Below are 22,121 nucleotides of genomic sequence, written 5' to 3'. Positions count from 1 at the left end.
TGGGGAAGATAACTGTGCTTGGTGCCTTGGCTGATTGAATCCACATTGATCATAAGGGTGGAGCTTCATCCTAGGAAGGATGAGTGCCCTTCCTGGAAGTTTATCTGTTAGTTGGAGGAAAGGAAAAGGTTAGATTCAAGGCCAGTTATCAGCAGGAAAATATTTGATGAAAGAAGAGCATCTCAATAGGACTCATTGTTCCTTGCAAGAGGAGACCAGAACACTAGGACTAGTAACTGCAATGCAAATGAGTTTTGGGCTGCTCCAGCAGCAGTGATGCTGCTGCTTCTCATGCCCTCAGTCTGCTTTTTCCTGTCCTTATCTGTGATTGTGTTTGAGATAGCAAAGTCTTCTTAGCTCTTCTCTTCTCATGCCCATATGGGATAGTATCGTAGTAGCAAGATGTTAGCTTTCCTAGTGTTTTGATCTTTACAGTTATATTTGTCCCGTCCCTTCACTTGATGTTCCTCCACATGCTCATCTGTCTCTTTCCTAGGGCAACACTTGTGATGACAGGCATAAATGTTTTGTTTCTCAGATTCTCCTAGTCAAAGCTCCTTATATAGTTAAATCAGTAATTTCTTGCTTTATTACTTGCACCTTTGAAATTCTTGTTCAACTGTCCACTTTCCCCACTGAGCTGTTTTTCAGGCAAGCTGCGTATGTTTTCAGCTCTTTTTATCTTATCTTCTCAGGACAATTTCAAGCCTTTAGAGGGAGGACAGGAATGAGGAGTAGCTTTGCAAATGCCACGAAAGAACAAATACTGGTGTTTGTGTTCTCTCCAGTGTATCTAGGCGGAAGTGATGCTGGCTTCCAATAATTTGCTTGAACCTCTGTGCATTAATACTTTTGAATCATTTCACATCTCCTTTAACCCCCTTCTCCTTGGATGATATTAGTTTACATTCTTAAAGTAGGGCTGATACTATTTTTTGCCCTGGTTCTGATCACTTTGCCTTACTTATGTCCTGACTTCTGTTCAACTTCTCCCAAATTAGCCTTGTCTGTGAATTTCATTATAGTGCTGTTTACTTCCTTTTCTAGCTCTTGTGACAGAGGAAAATAGCTTTAAACCTTTGATGTTCATGTATCAGCCAACATTCAGTTTGAAAATTGTTTTCTTCTTATTTTCCATTAATTCTGTATTTGTTGTGGTCTATAAGCCAAGTAGGTTGGCAAAGAGGGAGTAGTATTTTATTAATCCCTGCCTTGGAAGGTAAGACTGCCTGTTTTTCCTCCCCCAAAGAGGATGATTTACCTGTGAAGCCCAAGAAGGAATGGATACACATGGACAATGTGGAATTTGAGAAGCTGGAATGGATGAAAGATTTGCCCTCACCCCGACAGAAGAAAACCAAAAAGGTTTGGAAGCAGAAACTGATGTTTTTCATGTTTGCCTAGGTCATGCTTCTCAGCAGTAACAGTTTTGAAAGCTTCAAAAACTAGTCCTCTGGTTAGTCAGTCTGAGATTGATTCATCAGACTGAGAGATACTCGAGTTTCTTCCACAGGGTGGGATGGCATGTGTTTGATTCAGTCTATTGTGCTCAAGACATCTACGAAGTGAGTGTCCAGCAACTGTAATCTAGGATGAAATGCATCTGAAAGCTAAAAAAAAATGAAAGAGGGGAGAATTTGAGGCCTGACCTGGGGAGTTTAACTATCACCTTGCAGCAGTTGATGTAAGCAGTGGTATTTTAAGTGATGAATGGAGTGCAAGGCAAGTGAAATTATCTTTTTCTCCCTCCACCGTTCTGTTGTAGGGAATGCAAGCTCGATTCAGTTTAAAAGGAGAATTAATTCCTGCAGATGCTGATTTACCGACACATTTAGGCCTGCATCACCATGGAGAAGAGGCAGAGGTAGGTGTAATGCTGTAGAAAGGGCACATCCATTTCAGTTTTCTGTGTTTGATTTGGCAGATTCCTTTTGCGTCAAGGCGTTTTAGTGACAAAAACCTTAGGAAAGTGCAGATAGGTGATTTAAAGAAGTTGGATCTGCATGCATTAACTGCTTTACTTCCAGAAAACTCTATTACTGTTTCTCTGTCATGCCATTAAGGATCTGTTCTGTCTTTTCTTGAGACATTCATTTTTCTCCTGTTGCATTGATGGTTGGAATCTCTTTTGCAGTTGCCACAAAGCAGCAGACAACATCACGTTGCAGTTTTGTCTCCCATTATGCAGTATTTTACAGTTAATCTTATTTTAAGGAGCCTGGTTTTACCTATAGCTGAGTGTTTTGTGGGTCTTTGTTTGTTTGTTTTCTTTCCCCATTTAGAGGGCTGGTTATTCTCTCCAAGAGCTCTTTCATTTGTCTCGCAGCCAAGTTACTCAACAGAGGACACTAGCTCTACAGGTCTTGGGTCGTATTGTTGAAAAAGTAAGTAATTTTCCATGGAATTCCTCCCCATAATTCAAACTGCTGGTGGATCAGGGCCCAGATTCTCTGGCAGTAGTTGTTTAATTTCTGCTATTCAATGGAGGTGAGCAAAATCACCAGCAGGGCATTCTTTTTCACCGAGGATCTCATTGCAGTTAGAAAAGTTAAGTGTTAGGACATAACAAATGGAGTTTCAGGTTTTTCTGGAGGGAGGTGCTTTCAAGTGTTGTTCACAGTTCTGTTGCTGCTTTGAACACAGGTTACTTTTTTGTTGTTACTTTTGTTGCAAACCTGTCCTTAGCAGCGACCCTTCACTGTTGTCTGAGCCAGCTTCATGATGTGCGTTTTTTGTCGGAGGTGCGAATGCATCAGCCTACTCATAGATGGATATGCCAATAGCATAAAGCAAAGTGACTATTTACTTCAGTGCATGTTTCCACCTAACACTTAGGGGAAGTGCTAACCTTCCCTCCAACAGCTGTGGAGGCAGAGAAGAAGAAACAGTGTGGTTTTGAGAAAGATGATAGGACAGGACATGGGTCCAGATATTAGAAAGAAAGGTTTGCAACATTAAGGAACTGGAGTTGCATGCCTCTGTAGAGTGAAAGGAGGAGAAAATAAAGGTAAACAGTGCACACAGTTCAGCTGCTTTACAGTAGAAATGGGAAGAGGCAAACAGACAGAATGTTCAATTGTACCCAGGTTAGATGAGACAGCTTTAACACTGTCTTTATTTGGCATACGTTTCAGGCCAGGGCTGGAGAGTTTGCTGCCTCCTTGAAGGGCAGTGTTTTGCGTCTGCTGCTTGATGCTGGGTTTCTCTTCTTGCTGCGTTTCTCACTGGATGATGCAGTGGAAAATGTCATGGCAGCGTCTGTTGGGGCACTTCGGGCTCTGCTGGTGTCACTTGATGATGAGGTGAGACAATCATTAAGTGCCTGGGATTGATTTTGTGCTGAGCTGTACAGAATCAGAATGACAAGAGATGGTAGGTAAATTGAACAAAGTCTTGCTGGATGGGTTAGCTTAATGGTCAATAGAATGCCACTGCTGTGCTTTGAGACAGACAAGGGAAGGTCTTATCACCATTTGGGAGATTCAGGCATGTTTTCTCCTGTTTGAAATAGTTCTGCCTCATGATTGAATTTCAATGTAGGCAGCTGAGGTTCTCTTCCTTTTGACATCTGTAAAATGTAGATCAGGCCACTACTAATGTACATGTAAATTTTTTTTTTTTAATATGGCCTCTTATGTTGCTGGCTTCTTGCTTTGTAGTTTTCCTGCTTCTGAGCATATGAAATATTCCCCTGCTTTTCATTCTGCCTCATAATGATGCTGTTTTCTTTTTCTTTTGTTGTCCATTTTCTGCTGTTCTCATGTGCTTTTCTCACACGGATAAGTACCTAATTTTGCCTTCTCATGTGTGTTATTTCTCCTTGGTGCTTTCCTTCCCGTTAGGAGGTTGAAACTTCTTTTGAGTGTTCAGAGATACTAGAGAGTTCTGAGCAGCAAGGTTAAGATGTCTTCTTGGTTGGAGAGAGGTAGACTGTTAAAGGCAAAGCATGCTGTGGGCTGTTTCAAGTTCATTCTGTGAGAGCTGCTCCTGTGTCAGACTGCAAAGGGTCTGATGGTAGAGAAGACTGAGTAGATCTCAAGAAGCACCCTGCAACTTCTTCCAGGCTTTTTGAGCTATCTGTAATGGAGAAGCAAGAGAAATGAAGGACTCGGTACCTTTCTCCATATCTTGCTTCTTTTCTAAGCTATGAACTTAAAGGTGTTCTACTAGATAAGTCCTGTCCACCCACGGGTAATTAATGCTATGAATCAGCTTCTTGATGTTCTTTTTTTTATTTCTGATATTAATCTGGTTTGTAACTGTCTGCAGAGGTCTGATTTGAGATCAAAGCTGTGGTGTGATGTCTTACATCAGTGAGGGTTGCTGACTCTCGCAGTGCCAAAAACAGCAGTGTGAGTGCTGTGTCAGTATTATTTTCTCATTTGGAGAGTCCTTCCTACAATCTTGTGCTGCCGAGCTTCAAAAGGTCACTGAGGAAGGGATGGGTCTGCAAGTCCTGCCTTCTGTTTCAGGATTTGCAAGTCAAATAGGATTTATCCCTATTATAAGCACAGAAGATTGACACGCATAAAAATCATTCTATCTGAAGGTTTTGTTTATTCATTAATGACTATGGGAAGGCAGCACCTTGCCCTTTGTTTCCTGTGGTTTTCCTTCTCTCGATGAAAGGAAGGCTGTAGACCCAAACTGTATTCCAGATGGATTCATAACTTCATCCCCTAAAGTCCAGTCTCTTCTGACCTTGTCATTAACTCACCAACTTCGCTGAATATTGTTTAATATTGCTTGCTTTTTTTTTTTTTCTTTTTTAATAGGTGGTAATAGCTTGTGCTTCCTTGGCACTTCCATTTGAAATTTTTCAAAATGGCTCAAAGTTTAGTTCAAGTCTGCCACTTTTCTGACTAATACGGTAGTTGCCTTTGATTGCCAGTTCAGGAAATGGAAATATACAGCAGCTAACGAAGTAGTGCAAGTATTCAATTTGACTGTCTTTTATATAATCAAGATGTTTTGGGGGAAGTAGGTCTGCTATGGAAGCAATAACCTCTCTGAAGAGTTGAAAGCTTACTTTGCAGTATTGCCCTAGAACCTGAAAGAATCAGACACTATCATTAGCTATGAACAAAACAGAGGGGTTTTTTATTTGCTGAAGCTGAGGAGTGTTCAAGCAAAAGTCAAATGAACTTGAGCAGAGACAACAGGCAGCCTTTATTTTAGCATAGCAGTCGTTCTGTATTATTTGTGATTAAGATGCACACAGTGGAATTAGAGCATGTAAATGCCAAATTCCAGTTTAACTTCTGGAGCCTTGATGGTTTATTTATTTATTTTTTTCTTAAATATTTTTCAGTTTAGCTGCATTTCTACTACTTGTGTAATAAATTCACCTCACAGTAACTGCTTTTTATGGTTTCCCACGTGTGTGTACATCATAGGTTAAAATCACTTCCCTAAAAATCTTTGCTTTCTACTTGTACGTGTTTATAATACTCTTTAATGTGCTTCTGTTTTCCTGGGGTTAGCTGGGAATCAATAAGCATTCTATAATCAAAAGCATTCTTGAAAACATTTTTCTTCTGTGAATTCTTTGTGAGAATTTTATGTTATTTTACTCTCATCAGAAGTACCTTGATTGGACCTTCTCATGGTACCAAGGGATGGTTACATTTCCCTTTGTCCCTACCAGTGAGGAGGAAGAAGAGGAGGAGGAGGAGGAAGACTTAAATGTAACAGAGAAATCTCAAGATAAAAAATTAAAGGATGAAAACAAGCCAGATCCAGAAGTGGCCCGATATGATGCTGTGAAGGTAAGCACTCTAGACCTGAAATCTTTTTAGGAAAGTAGGGTCTGCACAGTGGCTGCATGTGTCCTCCTGTGATGCTGTTAAGAACAGTCTGAACAAGAATTAGAGCTTTTCTCTGGCTGTTGGATGTTACCTTTCTGTCATGTATTACCAGGAGGGTAATTTTATTGATCTCTAAAAATGCTTAGACTTGACACATGCGATTTCAGTATCATTAAGTAACTCTAGCTTCCTCTATGGAAACTGGCAAAAAGCACACTGATGACATCGTAACTTGCTGAAAGACTGCATACAGACATGGTTTTCAAGTTCATTTACTTGAGCTAAAAGTGGAAAGGTTCCAACAACTATTAAAGTGTCTGTATGCAGTTCTGTAAAGTTAAACGTGAGCATTACAGCTAGATAGTTCAGAACTGGTTAATTGAACAATTACATTCTTTTTGTGTTTGATATAAGGGGGCTACTTAAGATTTCCCCAATTTCATTCTTTATATTTGTATTTCTTAGACACAGAGTTACAGCATTTGGAAGGAATTTCTCATTTATGGCTAATCTCACAGTCGTGATAGGAGATCTAAAAATATCAATCTTTGTTATCTCAAACCCAACCCTGGTAGAGCTAATGCAACTCTCTTGCCTGCTGCAGTCGTTGAAACCTGTGATTACATCACTTTGTTCGTGCTTGAGCTTGTGTTCAAATGGCTGTTGGTTAAAAGTTTCCCTGGGAAAATGAATTGCTGTACTTGGGCATCTGTCTCCTTCACAGGCTTTGTGATTTCAGATGTATTCTGCTGGGTGACACTGTTTAAAAAGCTTAATGGAAGAGTTGTAGACGGAAGGGATGAGATAGGCTTGTGAATCTGGAAACAAGTTGAGTGTTTCAGCCTCAGGGGTTCTAACCTGTTCCAAGTGGCTGGAAATGAGAAGATATTTAGGATCAAGTTCTCCACTGTTACAGTTGTGAAATTCCATTATACATGTGCCTATTGCCTATTACAGCCCAATTACTCCTCACAACTGAATTCAGTCAGGCCTGGAACTACATCTTTGCTTGGCTGCAACTTCTAAAAAGTGTCCATGCTGTGAACTTGGGTGTTGTGGAGCTGCCTTTTCTTCACAACTAGGAACATATAAGGCTGTCACCTAAACTGAAGGTTTTTTTCCTGTCAGCACCACTCATCATGGTCTTCTGCTCTGTGAACCACAGAATAGAAGTCACATCATCTCTATTTTCCTGCTGCAAAATAAGAATTGGTGTTGGTTCTCTGCTGCTCTCAGCTTTATCCGAAGTAACAGATGCTATCAGAGTGCTGGATGAGCTGAAGGAATTGTATAGCCAAAGTAATTCAAGGAATATGAGAACCCTTTTCAGCCATATTAAGTTTCAGTAGTCCTTTATAAAGATGGTTTTCCTGCTCTGGATACCAAACTCCACCAGTGGTCTGATTCAGAATGGAAGTCCAGTTGTTTCTGCTCTCTTGAGCTTATCTCGCCCATTTGCTAGCCTACTGACAAATCTGCAGAAACTTATCTCTTTGATTCCTCACTAGTCATTTTAAAACCTTCTCTCTGAAGAAGATGTAATTGAATCTGCTTTTGTCTTCTGGCAACTATAGTTCAGAGGCTGATTGTTAAAAGCATAATGGATTGTTGAAATTTTTTTTTCTCCTTTCAGGGACTTTTGAAGACACGAATCCAGCACCGGCTGAGGTACATCCTGGAGGTGGTACGACCTGTTCCAACAGTAGTCCTAGATATACTGCACATCCTTACCCATATAGCAAGGCACTCCTCTGAAGCATGCAGCCAGGTAAATCTTCCATTGTACAGGAACTCTGCAATGGTAGAGGAAGAGTTGAAAAGGGGAATAAAGACTTGGGTAAAGTTGTGGCAAGACGATTAGACAAACTTGTGTGCTTTGCATGTCTTCTGCATTTCTATATAATTGCAAACATTTAGTTATTTGTGCTGCCTGCTTTTTCTCTGCAGCTGCTTGACTGTCCTCGGTTGATTGAGACCATTGTCAGGGAATTTCTCCCTACTCAGTGGGATCCCCAGGTGGCTGAACCTGGGTGTTTACTCACCAGCTTCCATGGAGTTGCTTGCTCCACTGCTATGAAGTTCATCAGAGTGTTGGCATCTGGAGGCCGAAATGCAGCAGCTAGACTGGTGAGTGATTCTGAGAAGAGCTTTTCAGATTACAAAGGCTGTTCTCTGTTCCTTACTTTTTAAGTAAAGACTGAGGACAGGTCCAGAGGAGGGATACAAAGATAATCAGAGGGCTGGAGCACCTCCCATACAAGGACAGGCTGAGAGAGTTGGGGTTGTTCAGCCTGGAGCAGAGAAGGATCTGAGGAGACCTTAGAGCAACCTTCTGGTATCTGGAGGGAGCATGCAAGAAAGCTGGGGAGGGACTTTTTACACAGGCATGTAGTGGTAGTACAAGGGGGAATGGCTCTAAATTGGAGAGAAGATTTGGACTAGACATAAGGAGGAAATTCTTCACAATGAGAGTGGTGAGGCACTGGAGCAGGTTGCCCAGGGAAGTTGTGGATGCCTCATCCCTGGAAGTGTTCAAGGCCAGGTTGGATGGGGCCTTGGGCAGCCTGATCTAGTGGGAGGTGTCCTTGCCCATGGTAGGGGGTAGGAATTAGATGATCTTTAAAGTCCCTTCCAACTCAAACCATTCTATGACTCCATGACTAATTGGAAGTGACTCTGAGCTGAAGCTGAAATAATCATTGTAAAAAAAGGTGGAGGTGCGTGTTTTGGAGGAATTGACAGCACCATAATAATAATGCTTTCTGCTGTGTACCAGCCATTTCAAGCTTTTATCTGCTTTTTTTATTTTATGTAGTGCAGGTAAGCAAAATTACATAGCACAGCTCAGCGCACTGACCAGCAGCAGATGTTTAGAGCGCACGTTGGTGTATGATGTTCTGTACTCTCCTGTGTTCCAGTGATAGGCAGTTTAAGACTATGTAAACCAGAGATTTTATCACTATCCTTGTGTTTTACAGCCCTGTTTGAACTTCCCTGCCATTTATTTGTCTTAATAACTGTGAGGTCTTTTATCAGTATTTCCAACCCCTCTTATCTACTTCTGGACAGGTTTTCCGCTTCAGAGATAATTGTGTTTACTTGTATAGGTCATGACACTCATACTGTAAGTGCATAACATCTGCCAAGAGCAGCACCCATTACAGTGCAGTGAGCACCTCTTAGGGTTTTTGGTTTAGTATTGTTAATAGCATCTGATATATTGCCATCTAGGAAATTGCTAACATCGGCAGAACACCACCACTCTGTGCTATAAAATACATAGAATAATATGCTGATAATGGATAGTGGGATATTTAAAGGCTGTAACTGGTGCTATGAACATAACAGAAAATCTCTGAATCCTACTACTATTTCAGGGTTTGTATACTCCAGGTATTTCAAGGCATGCAAAAACTGGTTATTACAAGGTTATTGCCACTCAGTCTTTCTTTCTCTTGCTCTCTCATGTGTCTTGTTACAGACACTTAAACGTGGGAACGGAAGATAGTAAAAAGCTAAATAAAAATCATCAATGTAGGAATTTATTTTAGCTAACAACAAAAGTTCTCCATCTTTTTCCTGTGGAAGTTACTTTGACTTTGCCTTCTGTTCTGTAGGAGGAGTGTCAGAATTTGCAGTTTGATTCATCAACCATTTTGCTTTCTTCCTAGTGTACATTGATTTCCCTATGAGATGTCTCTGAAGCATTTGAATTTTAATTATCTATAATATATCCATGTGTTGTGAAAAAGACATTATCATCTCATTTGTTTAGACAGAAGAGACACAATCTTTTGTATGTGTAGGAGAAGGAAAGAGAAGATGTATTTCATGGTTAAGCAAAAATACCCAGTTGTTGGGGAGGATAAGCATTAATTTCTACAGAACTGCAAATGAGTCACGTCATGCTTAATTCAATACTAAAATAACCTCGGAATGCCTCCTACACACCAAAATTCTATAATCTTACAGAAGTAATATGCAGAAAGTACCCTTTTCTTTAAAATGAACACAGAATCATAGAAAGATTTAAGTTGTAGAACCTCTGAAAGCTATTTAGTGTGACCTCCCAAAAAGAATATTGGCATCAATTCAATATTTGTATATGGTGTTTTTCATGAGATATATCTTCACATGTAATCTTGGTAGTAGAGTTCTATTTATGGCTGCTTAAAGGAGGATAATTATATAGTTTTTAAAAATCAGTTAAATGATGCAGAGACCATTTAGAAAAAGAATGTGTGGGCTCAACAAACCTCCATCAGGAATGGATTTATGTGTAGCTGATCTTTTTTAAGAATGGATTAGGTAACACCTACACATCCCTTCCAGGAATACGTCTTTCTTAATAGCCATTGACCATTTATTGATCTTTTGTCGTATGCTCCTTAAGGTAATACAAGATAAAGGCAAATTTTAACAGTGCAAGTTGAGTTTAGAGCGAGCTGAATTGAAATCCACGGCTCTTTTGATGTGTTGGAATAATGCAGTAATAGTGCATGCATCTGATGTCTCTTATCCCTTTGTCTTTCTGGTTGTTCAGTCTTTTCTTTCTTTCTTTGGTTTGTTTACAGTTTAACAAATTTGAAATGAAAAGTCGGTTAAGTCGTTTTATAGCTGAAGACCCACTGGATCTGCCCCTGCCAAGGGAAGAAGCCATCAGGATAAGCACCGAAGCCTTCCGGTTGTGGGCTGTGGCTGCTGGCTATGGTCAGGCCTGTGATCTCTACAGGTACAGCCCAAACCTGGTGAAATGGGGGTGGAGGGCACAACAGAGAAAACAAACGTTATGTTCTAGAGAGGCTCTAGATGGGGATCTCCAGTCTCAGTCTCTACTCCCTTCGGGGAGTCTTATCTTCCTTTCTCTGCCCTCCTGCAGTAAAACTCGTGGTCTCTAAAGTAATTCGTGTTGAGTACTACTTTTTTTCTGGTTGTTCTTTATCTCCTGTGTTTAAGCCCTGGTATTTTGTTGTTTCTCCCCTATAATGTGGGAGATCACCCTAACTTTTTAGGGCTGTATCTTTTTTCCTCTAGAAGGCATGAATAATCTGTGCTTCTGTGACATTAAGGCACATAGTTTGCAGCATGCATGGGACTGAATCTGATGATCTAAAGGCAGTCTGTGGGCAGCAGTCACCAGCATGCACGCTAAATGAGATGGACTGGTGCAAAGAAACTGCATGCTGTGTCAATTTTCAGTTCATTAAAAGTTCTTGTGCTTGACCATCAAGGTCTGCGCTGGGATAAGTCTGACCTGCCTCAGGCATTGAATCTTCCTCCTGTAATTGCACTGACTTGGAAGAACAGAGATAACTGTGAAGTTGTTCTGAAGAGGAGTAAAAGGGAGGCCACTATTAAGTTTGAGAAGGGAGATTCTCTTTCTACAGGAGCATTTAGTGTCCTCCAGCCCAATCAGGTGTATTGGTTAATAAACAGTAAAATCTGTATATCACTTTTTAGCACTGTGAGTATTGAGGAAAGAGAAGCAGCAGAAGATTCCTTAAATTTGCATGATTATAACTGTGGATGCTTTGGCTGAGTATGAGAAGTAGGGAAACAACAATAAACCAAAAGTTTTTCCAAGAGGTTGTCAGTATGCTTAGAGGCAGATATGAGATATGTCCCATTTGGATGGATTTGGAATTATAGTATCCTTCCTTCAGCATCTTTTTTTTATATCTGCTTATTTTTATTGTTCTGGTGGTGGTGACATTCTCAAAATCTCATTTTGGCAATCTTTATAAATACGTGATGATAGAGAAGAAGAAGATAGAGATAGGTTCTTCCAGTGGTATGAAGTGAAAGTACATGAAGCAGTGGGCACAAATTTGAAAGTCAGGAAATTTCACTTAAGTGTAAGAGAGAACTTTTTTTACAGTGAGGCCAACCAAACACTGGAGCAAGTCGCACAGGAAAGTGTTGTGGACTCTCCATCCTTGAAGGCATTCAAAATCCAGCTGGTCATGTTCCTGAGTAAACTTGCTCTAGCTGACCTGGCTTGAGCAGGGAGCTGAGCTGTAGATGATCTCCAGAGACCCTTTCCAACCCTGTTTATTCTCCTATTCCTGCAATAGGGATCTCTACCCTGTGCTGGTGAGGATACTGCAGTCCCTGCCTGAGCTGCCAAGCGCTTGCAAACGAAAGAGCCCTGTGATTGAGTTGTCTGTCCAGCGAGCTACAGCAGTAGTTACTATGCTGATATACATGACGCAAACAGCGGGCTACACAGCAGAGCTGCAGGCCAAGCTGAACAGGTAGGCCCACTCTGCCAATAGTTCTGTGTGTCTGGGTAGCTGGTGTCCTGTCTTCCCTCTCTTTGGATACCTGGCTATCACCTTTTCTTTCATTTTCAGTGGCATACTGTCTCACATGTGAATCTCTGCATGGGTATTCCCTCTGACACAAGGTCTGCCTGATGGACAGCTGTGTGCCTGCTAGCTTGATAAGAGGCAGGAGTAAAAATCTGTATTGAGCTATGGGGCAGAAGGGCAGCGTAAGCCAAATGCCCTGCTGAAAGGGGTAGGAACCTCCTTTGTCCTTCCCTTTGTGGGGGCAGGGGGAAGTGACTTCCCTAAGGTTTGGAGGAAAGAACTTCTCTGCAGAGACCGGGACGGGTCAGGGTTAAGAGGTTGTTTGGTTTGGTGGGCATCATAGGATTTGCTGAAGACATGGATGCCTTTTCTGCTGAAAAGCAAGAAACCCTTGACTAAAGCTGCAAGCTGAGGTTGAGTGTCCAGTAAAATGAGAACAAATCTCAAGAACATATTAGTGCAGGTGAAGAAACTTCAGCTTTCATGAGTAGATTTGACATTTGTCCTTTCTGCCTAAATTGATTTGGTCTGGTTTGTGGGAACGTTCAAAGACTTTTTCCCCTAGTGACTGTTGTTGGGTATTACCTTCCAGACTGCATGGAAATCTTGTAGGAAATCTTGTGAGGAAAAAATGATGACTTAGAGAGATAATTGTTTCTGAGACGTTCGCTATCCTGTGTCGTGCTTCTGTTGTGTTTCAGTAATAGCTCAGAAGATAGCGAACAGATTCCGCCTCCTCCAGTATCATGGAATCAAGTGTCAGGCTTACAGCCCTTTCTTGAGGCCAGTTTGAAAAAATTTCTTCAGGAGATTTCTCAGACAGAAACTTGGCAAATTCTTCAGCCTCTGACCACAACTTATATGATCTACTTGGCAGTTTATTACAGTGCTTGCAGCCACCAGGTAAGGTCTGAAAATACAGCGTGTCTTTTCATCTCGCCAACATCAGCTCGTATATTACCTTTGAAATCCTGAATTTAAAGGCAAAACTATAAAGACAGATGTTGAGGCATCTAGCCGAGGACTACGTTTTGTTTACTGCAGCTCATATCTAGGCTGCATGGCATTTAGGGTCTCATAAGTCTGCTGATACTTCACATTAGCAGTGCCAAATATCACCATCTCCCATTCTTGTTCTTTCTTACCTTGGTCTCAGTGTCTCAATCAAAATATGTGGTATTGCTGTGGCTGCAGAGATCCAAAGTGTGAAACAAATATGACCTAATTTAGTTTGGCAATCCTTTCTCCTTGTAAGCTAAATCAAGTTGCACGTTTTTGCATTTGTTTGAGAGCTTACGCATGGTCAGCTATGCTGCAATAATCTTGTTGGAAGATTGAGCATCAAGGGTCATGCCGTATGATATTCAGATACGAAGCAATGAAGAGATTTATTTCCTGCCCCACTAATATTCAAGATCAGATTCTGTAACCTAGTTACACTGTAGTATGTGACGATCTTTTAAAGTGATTTTTCTGAAGGTGACGCATCAGTGTGATGCTGTTGAATATCTTATACTGTAGCTGCCTTAAAGATTCCTATTCTAAAAGTTAATACAAATTTACTCTTTACTGCCCAACTGACATGCCCAAGTTCTGACCTAGGAGAGCTGTCTTCAAGGTGGGGGGGTAGTTTAATGGCTGTAGCTACTCACACTTCTGCAACTTCTCTGAAACTTGCCCAAGCAGCTGAGTTTGTTAATTGTGGCTGGAGTGGAACTTGCCAGTATCTTTCAAAGACATCTTGTGTGCCTCAAAGTTTGGTAATACCCTCCACGTGCTGTCATTAGATCTTGAGCATTAAAGGACCAGGATAACTAAGAGATTAATATTCTTTTCAGCCTTTTTAGATGTCCCAGAGGAGTGGCTGAGAAAGTAATTCCTGAAGTTCTTTAACTACAATATGACTTTTTTTTATCTTTGTTTCCACTTAAACAGAAGTTCAGTCGTTTACCTGTGGTTAGGCAATCTGATTTAAAAATAAAAAAAAATTTCATGTAGTATATTTAATGGACTAGTGCAAAGAAAATTAAGATGAACTTGTATGGTAACTAGATTAGCGTGTACTGGAACCTTCTTGGAATATTTTTTTAGACAACTAAGAACCAAGGTTAATAACTTTGTGTAGATTTTCCTGATTTCTGGAGTGGGATTTTACCTCAGGGAAAGTTAGATTTTATGTTATAGAAATGGGTCCTAGAGCAGCACACTAATGAAGGGAAAGAGCATTAAAATATGCCAGCACTTTCCTTCAACCTGGAATATTGGGTTGGACAAATTTGGATGATTCTCTAAAAGCCACAGATCCTCCTCTGTGCAGTGTTCATCCACAGTGTCCAGTCACATTTGATGGGTAGGTCAATCGCACTTTATACCGTTAATCCCCCCTTTTTATTTTATTTTTTTTTAAATAAATACCTTTGTATCGTCTTCAAGTCAAATGGAAAGATCAGCATGTAGATTGTATGGGGAAGGGGGTTTAGCCACTTAGAGCAAGTTTTCGTTTAGGGAATCTTGATTCCAAGGATCTTATACCTTCCTTCCAGTCTATTAAGAAGTCTTTGTGGTGCATTTTAATACTTGAGTGTGAGAAGACCTTGAGGTCCCAGCTCTCAACTCCCACACGACCAGCAATGAGGCCAACTCTAACCTACAGCAATACCACTGTGTGGATGATGTGGTCTGGAAGAAAGATAGTAAACACACAGAAATCAATTAACTCAACCTGTCTTTTTGCCCTTACTAGAATGCCTTCATTCACAATCTTTTACTGCCTTTATCTGTGTCTTCTGCAGCCATCAGTCAATCCAATTGATTGCTTAGAGGAACTGGAACGTTTGACATCTGAGGTGCTGCAGCCTCTTCTCAGCCAGCCAGCTGTACACAGCATGTGGGACTTACTCAGGTAAAATCATTTCACTGCTCAGGTGCTGTTGCCAGAAGCTAAAAGCATTCCTAAAGGCAGCCTCATTTCTATAGTGCTACTATGTGGCAGATTTTCCCCTCCTATTTCTTTTTCCTGTAGGTACCTGTTCCGTAGGCGTGAATTGGAGTGCAGTAGTGCTCTGTCTTCATGCTACTTTGCGCTCTCCCTGCTCAAAGCAAAAAGCATAATGGCCACAGACATCCTTCAGTTCCTCCTTTCCTACAGTGTTGCTGCAGGATCTGCATCTCCGCTGTTCCATGTAGCTGTGTTTTTCATATCAATTTCAGATTGATTTTGCTTACTCTTAGCTTTGATTCTTCTTTGGTCCCACTGGCTTAAAAAAAAAAAAAAAGGTAGCATTAATTTGGGCCCCTCTTGCACTGGGGAGGTGAGTGTGTGTATGCGTGTACATCTTGCTTGCTCTGTGTGATGCTGCTTATGTAAAATCATTTATACTAGATTGTTGTCCTTAAGTTCCTGCAGTATTTTGGTAAGGCTTTGAAAGCCACTGCAGAAAAGTGGAAGGCCACATAGGAAATTCTTCTTTCAGAAATTTAGATTACATGAGCTTCATCTGGCTCTGGAAACTGTTAAGCACTGCAGATGTTCTGTCTTTCTGTGATAGAGGGAGCCTCTCTGCTAGCCTGTGATCAGCTCTCTGGAGAAGAGGAAGCTGAAAGGCCTAACTTGTAGTCAGGGAGATGTCCAGCTTCTTCTGGGAACATCTGATATAAAGGACACTGGAAATTTTGGTTTTAAGTGGTCACCATACAGTTTGGCCCATGTTCTTTCATTGTGGAGAACTGAAGCTCTTAGCACGAAAGCTTACAATACAAGGACAATTATTAGACCATTTCCTGTCTACCCTTAAGGTCTGAAAACAAATGGGTTTGGTCAGGCTGTAAAAGCCCATCAGCAAGAATTATCCTAGGCTGTTCTTAACTGACTGGTAAAAATTAAGCGTCTGCTAGTCTCTGCCTTAATAGTTTGACAGCCTTGTCTAAACATTCTGGGCAGATTAGGGCCAGGAGTTCAGGGTACTCTGTGAGCCCCAGATGTGTTCACACGTCTCCTGCATGGTAGTGCCAGTGGAAAGAAGAGCAATACATTTAAAGAATTAGTTCTCTGTCATAGAGTAACGATATGGATCTTTGGCAGAATTTTCCGTATTGCTTATTACCGTTGAGCAACATGCTTATGATCACTCTTCCTTGTAGTGGTCTTGCCTGTATAGACATGGTGTGTCTGGTGTGGGCCCCATAAGCACTGCTGGTATGAAAATTTCTAGTTTCACCCACACAGAGTGAGCACACACACCAAGAGCAGTATGCACGGTCATGTTCACATATGTTAAAGCTAGGTTCTAAAAATACATATTTTATGAGTACATAAGGGGCAGCATTTTTGCAATGTCAATTTTAGACACAAACTGCCTTTTTAGCTTGCCTGCCAGTTATTGAAATGTCTTGAGTGGGTTGGCAGCTTTATTAGCCTCATTTATGTATGTACATGGAGAAATGTGTATTTTTTTTTTTCCATCAAAGGCCCAATTCTTTTAAATATTTGACATCAAAGATGCATCGCTATCAGTATTTCTGGCATTAGCTTGTATGGTAGTAGTGCTTGCTTGACCAACTGTGACACTAGCTTTTTTCTTGCACAGTCTTCAGGTCTTATGTTTTACTGCAATGTGTGGCACGGTTCAGAGAGTAACATTCCTACAAGGTAATTTTTCAGCAGCATCAAAGTATGCCTTTGACCTGACCCCTCTCTCTTTATCTGTTCACACAGACCATGTTCTGCTTTGTGCAACCCTCTGTCCTGTTCCCAAGCACCAGAATCTGTCTGCAGCATTGCATCGCTGAGTTGCATGGGAGGCAAACCTCCTTTGAGCCTGGTTGAATCCAAGTCACCTTTTCCCTTTCTCACTGCCCTCCTATTTCTTATCAATAGCATCACTCACATTCACAAAGGCCTGACCAGCAAGGTGAGAACAAGGCTCTTTCACTGTAAGTTCTACATGAATGGTAATATACTTGTGAGGGAGGATAGTATTTGTATCTTTCCATGCTTTAAAGTGATGTTAGCAGGACTATTAAAAAAGGAATTGTTGTGTATTTTTCTTTTAGAAATATCAAGTACTGTGGAGAAAAATACACCCGTTTTCAGAGTAGCTGGGTCAAAGAACTGAAAAATATCTTGATGTATTTGAATTCCCATGTCCTTTTGACACTGGGAAGCTGGAATTATAGAGCAGGCGAGGAATGATGAAGATTAGATAATTGTTGTTTGGCTCAGCAAAATAAATAACAATATTAGAGGAGGAAAGGGGTGGTTGAAATGTACATAAAAGAAAAATGGGATAACATTAAACAAAAAATGAGTGCTACAGTGACTGAAGAGGTTTCTTCTATTTCTGGTTCCTTGCATTCTTAGAATGAGAGTGTCATAGAAGGATGCAAACTCTGAAAAGGAAATGGCAGAGCCCTAGAGAGATGGAGTACTTAGGAAAGCTTTGAGAAAGCTTATGCTCTGTTGTCTCATGTTGAGCTAGCTGACTGCTTACTAATAGCAATATCTGGCCAGATGAGAGAAGAACTTCTTAAGCCACTGGTCAGACTTCTGCCTTACAAAATGCTATGGAAAATGTAGGCAGTAACTATTGGTTACCTGTGGTGGGGATGGTCATGATGGATGCAGGTGAGACTTGAGGCAGAAAAGCAGATACTTACCAGGCTGTTTTAAATTTTGGAGTAGCCAACAGGAATTCTTATGGGAGAAGCTAGGGGTTAGGCCTTGGAGGGGGCTATGTTTTACTTTCCTCCAAGAACAAACTGTCTTAATAGTATTTGTCTCCACTTTTGAATCCTTTATAGTACAGGTCTGTGCTGGACTTCAGAGGCTTGAAGGATTATCTGCATCAAAGTTGGCAGACCGGACCTCCCGCTGTAACTCCCTCATCTGCATGGATCCTGCGCCATGAATATCATCTGCAGTACTTTGTGCTAGCTTTGGCTCGGAGAATGGTATCATGAGTCCTGTCCTTTCATTTCTTTCAGCTGAGGAATTGACTTTACCCTGGCCTTTACAAGTCAGTGTGTCAGACTTGTGAGTGGTCGTTGCATCCATGTTCCTTCTCATATCTGACTTAGGTCTGATGACTCTTCAGCTGTCTTGCATGCTCTATTAGCAAATAAGATCTTTACAGTTACTGATGTGGTTATTTAGATCCAGATTCTTTGGATGGCAAAATTATACTTTTGCCTGTCTTTGGGCTTAGAGCGAGAACAAAGTTTTCAAGTGTGCTGCTGAAAAAGAAGTCTGACACTGTAAGACAATCAGGGGAAGCAGAAAGATCTCAGTGTGGATGCTGACAGTTCTTGCAGTCTTACTTGGTCTCACTTTACAGCGAGATCTATGTCTCTGTTGACCTTCCTGTCCTTGTTGACAAATGATATAGTGCTTTTATCTGTTGTGTTGTTTCCTGTACAGGCAAGCACTTGTCCGGATTACACGCAGCATGCCTCACTCCATCACTGTGTTGCCATGGCATTGCTAAGCCGTCTGTTGCCAGGGAGTGAGCATCTGGCTTACGAGGTCCTGCTAGACCTTACCTTTAATCCAGAGTTTCTTCCGTAAGCTTTGCATTTTTTTCCTTTCTGTAGTCTCGTATATGGGAGAACTTGGGAAAATTGAAAAAGTACATGTTGGCACTGTAATTTTGTCATCATAATTGGCCTGTATTCAAATTATAGTTACTCCTTGGCATATTTTTCAGTCAGGGAGCCTTCTAATCAGACCAGCAGTGTGGTTTCAGATTTATTTCCGATGTAACAATATTGAGAAATGTGACCATTTTTTTTATCTCCTCCATGGCAAGAGTCCTCTGATTCCTGATAGAACTAATTCTTGCTCATGCCCAGCATCTGCTGTCCTGAGAGTAGCAAGTCCAGAAAATACATGGGAATTCTAATAAAGCTTTTTTGGCTATGTTAATCTTTCTCAAACCTTATACAAGTACTTGCACAAACTTTTTCTGAGCTGACAATTGTGATGTCTTCCACCTTGAACTAGAGTAAATCATGAGCATCTCAGATGAGAAGCCTCCCCTGTCTGGCCAAGAAAATGGTAGCAGTTTACATTGTTCATCACAATCTGTTTGAAATTTGCCATAGCATATCCCTGTAGGAGGCTGGACCAAGGTGCTGCAAAGAGATGCTATAGTTTTCCCAAAAGAAGGAAAGTTTGTAGGTGGTTTTGTTTGCTTGGGTGCGAGGTTTTGGTTTTGTTGGTTTGTGGTTTTTTTTATTTGTTTCTTTCACAAACGCATGCTATAGAACTACACTGGTTCCCCAGACCTTGCCACTGACATATGCAAAGCTACTGTTTTGAGAAATCTCTTATTGATTCATGTAGACCTTATATGATATGCGATATTCCACCTCAGCACACTGACAGCTGTGATAATGCTTCTCTGGACAACAGTCTGCAGCAGACTGCTGACATTGTGTGGAGGTTTTTCATGGCAAGGCCTTAATGTTGTGAACTTGAAGTGTAGTTCTGTGAGTTCACTGTAAATGCCAAGATGATGCTTTGCAGGCATTCATTATGGCTGAATGCTGTAGAAAGTGTTGTAAGTGCTGTCTGTGCTCATACTATTCTCCCTGATCCAGGAAGGCTGTAGAGATTAATTTCTGTGGTGTTTTGTTTGTTAGGTCTTCTGGGGTTTGTTTTTTGGGGTTTTTTTTTTGTTGGTTCTTAAGTGGATGCTTTTCTTTATCTTACAGTGAAGGGAAAGCTGGAGGGCCAGAAGCAGCTGACTTCTCTGATATACTACATCTGGATACCAGTGCCAAACTGGCACAGCCGGGCTCTGCAGCAGCATTTTCTTCAAAGGCTACTCGTGGTGTCCTGCTGAGAGAATCGTATGAGAATCTGCCTTCCATCCGCTCCTGCTACATTTCTCATTTTGTTCACTTGCAGCCTACCCTTATGCGTTCCCAAGCATCCTACCAAGGACGGAATTACCTCATCCAGTCAATGCTGCTTCCTGAAGTCAGAGGGCCCATCCTGCCTTCAGATTGGCCATTCTTTCCGCTTATCAGCCTCTACAGCAAAGTGACTAATGCAGAGACACGTGGGGCTATACTGAACTCTCTCCCACTTGATCTTGTCAACACTGTGACCTGGAACCTCCAGTGGGTCTTGTTGCTAGAAACCTGGCGGGCTAAAACACTTCAGAGCATTCCTACTGCTGCCAAACTTGCACGTCTTATGTGTGTGTTCCTCACAGGCAGTGACCTCTTTCTAGAAGCACCAGTCCACCGCTACACAGCTGCCCTTCTCTCTGTGTATTGCCAACCCAAGGCACTGGACTCCCTGAACTTGGATGCTCCTCTCCCTGGCTTGGCATCCTTCCATGATCTCTATATAAGTCTCCTGGAACAGTTTGAAGGTGTCTCCTTTGGAGATCCGCTCTTTGGAGTGTTTGTTCTTCTACCTCTACAGAAGCGCTTCAGCGTTCATCTGCGTCTCTCTGTTTTTGGGGAGCACACAAGTATCCTGCGAGCACTGGGAGTGCCACTCCAGCAGGTAATCCTGGTTTATGGTAGCTGCTTGTCACTGTGTATTTCTGGGTTACTGTTGTCTTGCCTGTGTTTCTCCAACCTTGATATGGGCATCCTCCCAGCACTTCTTGTCTTTCTTGTCCCTTCTTGTCCAGTAGAATAATCATGTTTTCTTTGCTTAGAATATTTTCATTCTCTCTGAAGAAAGTCCAAAGTATCAAATGTAAAATAGGAGTGGAGAGTAATGTTCTTTTGATTTAGGGCTGTAGCAGCAGTAGTGTATACATTTTATTCTTTTTATCTGTGATCTAGCCTAAAGTTTGCTAATATGAATATAACCTTTCACTTTTTTTTTTTTTTTCCAAACAACTGTGAACCAGCATTTTACATGAGATCAGTGCTTTCCACTGTGAGATTGCAGCACTTGGGCTCTGGTTATAGTAGTGCTGCAGCCAGTTTTTTCTCTATTATTATGGCCAGATAAGCTTTTGTTTCATAAGCTAAGAAAGCCAAGATATTCTGGTCCGCTTATTTTGGTAGACTCTCTGTTCCGTATTGTTTCCAGTAGCCTTTCCCTATTTCTGTTCCAGTTCCACTAGTATATGTAGGAACAGAGCCAAATGCCATATTCTAGATGAAAACCTTGATTATAACATCACATACTTCATTCTGATCCCTCAGCACCAGCTCTCTCAGCACCATCAGAATGGTGGTATATTTTACAATGGAGAGCATTTCAAAGCAGATTGTTTTCCATGTCCTTAGAATTTTTTTAAATAACAAATACTTTGAGCAATGTTTTCATTGCTGTGTTGCTTAAAAGCAAACTATTGGAAAATCTGAGCAAGATCACTTGAGGAAGTATTGTTTGTTTTTTTGTTTTTCCCTTTTTGTCTTAAGTTGAGTTAAAAATACCATAGTGGGAAGTAGGAATACCACAGCAGGTAGACTGCTTTTTGAATTGAGTAAAATCGATGATTGTCTTTAATCGTGCAAAGAAGCTGCTCTAAAGTACGATGTGTAATTTTAGCCCTACGGAACTTATCTCAAAATTGAGAAGAATAAATATTGGACTTTTGGAGAATGGAGAAGCAAACAAACACAGGTTGCTATTAAAAGCTTTACTAAGCTGTTTTTTGAAGCTAGATAGTGAAGCCAGAAAATGTTGGAAACATCACTTAACAACAACAGTAATTCTGGCACATATACCTGCTTTCCTTTTCTGGCTAAATGCATAGGTCAATGGTGCATTAGCAGGTTGTGGTGCTGGTGAAAGTACTCAGTCTTCTCACTTTCAAACTGCTTTTCTTACCTGTGCCAAAAAGCAACTGCAGTGGTTTAACCAGTAAAATATTTCTTCATAAAACTGAAGAGGTCTTGAGGATGCTTTGTCAAAGGCATGTCACATTAGTCAGTGTGGGCAGTAACAGCTCTGCCATCGAGGTACGTTGTGCTATATGGGAGTATGCACACAGACAACAGGCAAAGGACACCCTGAAGCTGTGAACTTCCC

General features: G+C 41.1%; 1 protein-coding gene across 2 annotated transcripts in view; it reads left to right on the top strand.

The window, feature by feature from the left end:
- The window catches only part of RPAP1 (RNA polymerase II associated protein 1), a 164,214-nt gene that overhangs the window by 138,225 nt on the left and 3,868 nt on the right, over nt 1-22,121 (top strand). For both annotated transcript variants that reach the window (XM_069857896.1, XM_069857895.1), the window contains exons 8-22: nt 1,250-1,365; nt 1,766-1,864; nt 2,283-2,384; nt 3,135-3,302; nt 5,583-5,768; nt 7,441-7,575; nt 7,755-7,934; nt 10,382-10,539; nt 11,882-12,061; nt 12,820-13,021; nt 14,911-15,020; nt 16,833-17,028; nt 17,918-18,067; nt 18,534-18,676; nt 19,829-20,633. In XM_069857896.1, the coding sequence (XP_069713997.1) occupies nt 1,250-1,365; nt 1,766-1,864; nt 2,283-2,384; nt 3,135-3,302; nt 5,583-5,768; nt 7,441-7,575; nt 7,755-7,934; nt 10,382-10,539; nt 11,882-12,061; nt 12,820-13,021; nt 14,911-15,020; nt 16,833-17,028; nt 17,918-18,067; nt 18,534-18,676; nt 19,829-20,633 (2,930 nt within the window). The remainder of the gene's footprint in view (nt 1-1,249; nt 1,366-1,765; nt 1,865-2,282; nt 2,385-3,134; nt 3,303-5,582; nt 5,769-7,440; nt 7,576-7,754; nt 7,935-10,381; nt 10,540-11,881; nt 12,062-12,819; nt 13,022-14,910; nt 15,021-16,832; nt 17,029-17,917; nt 18,068-18,533; nt 18,677-19,828; nt 20,634-22,121) is intronic.

The sequence above is a fragment of the Phaenicophaeus curvirostris genome, chromosome 5 (genome assembly GCF_032191515.1).
Source record: "Phaenicophaeus curvirostris isolate KB17595 chromosome 5, BPBGC_Pcur_1.0, whole genome shotgun sequence".
NCBI lineage: Eukaryota > Metazoa > Chordata > Aves > Cuculiformes > Cuculidae > Phaenicophaeus > Phaenicophaeus curvirostris.
Note: the sequence above shows the minus strand (reverse complement) of the source record. Positions and strands in the feature narration are given on the sequence as shown.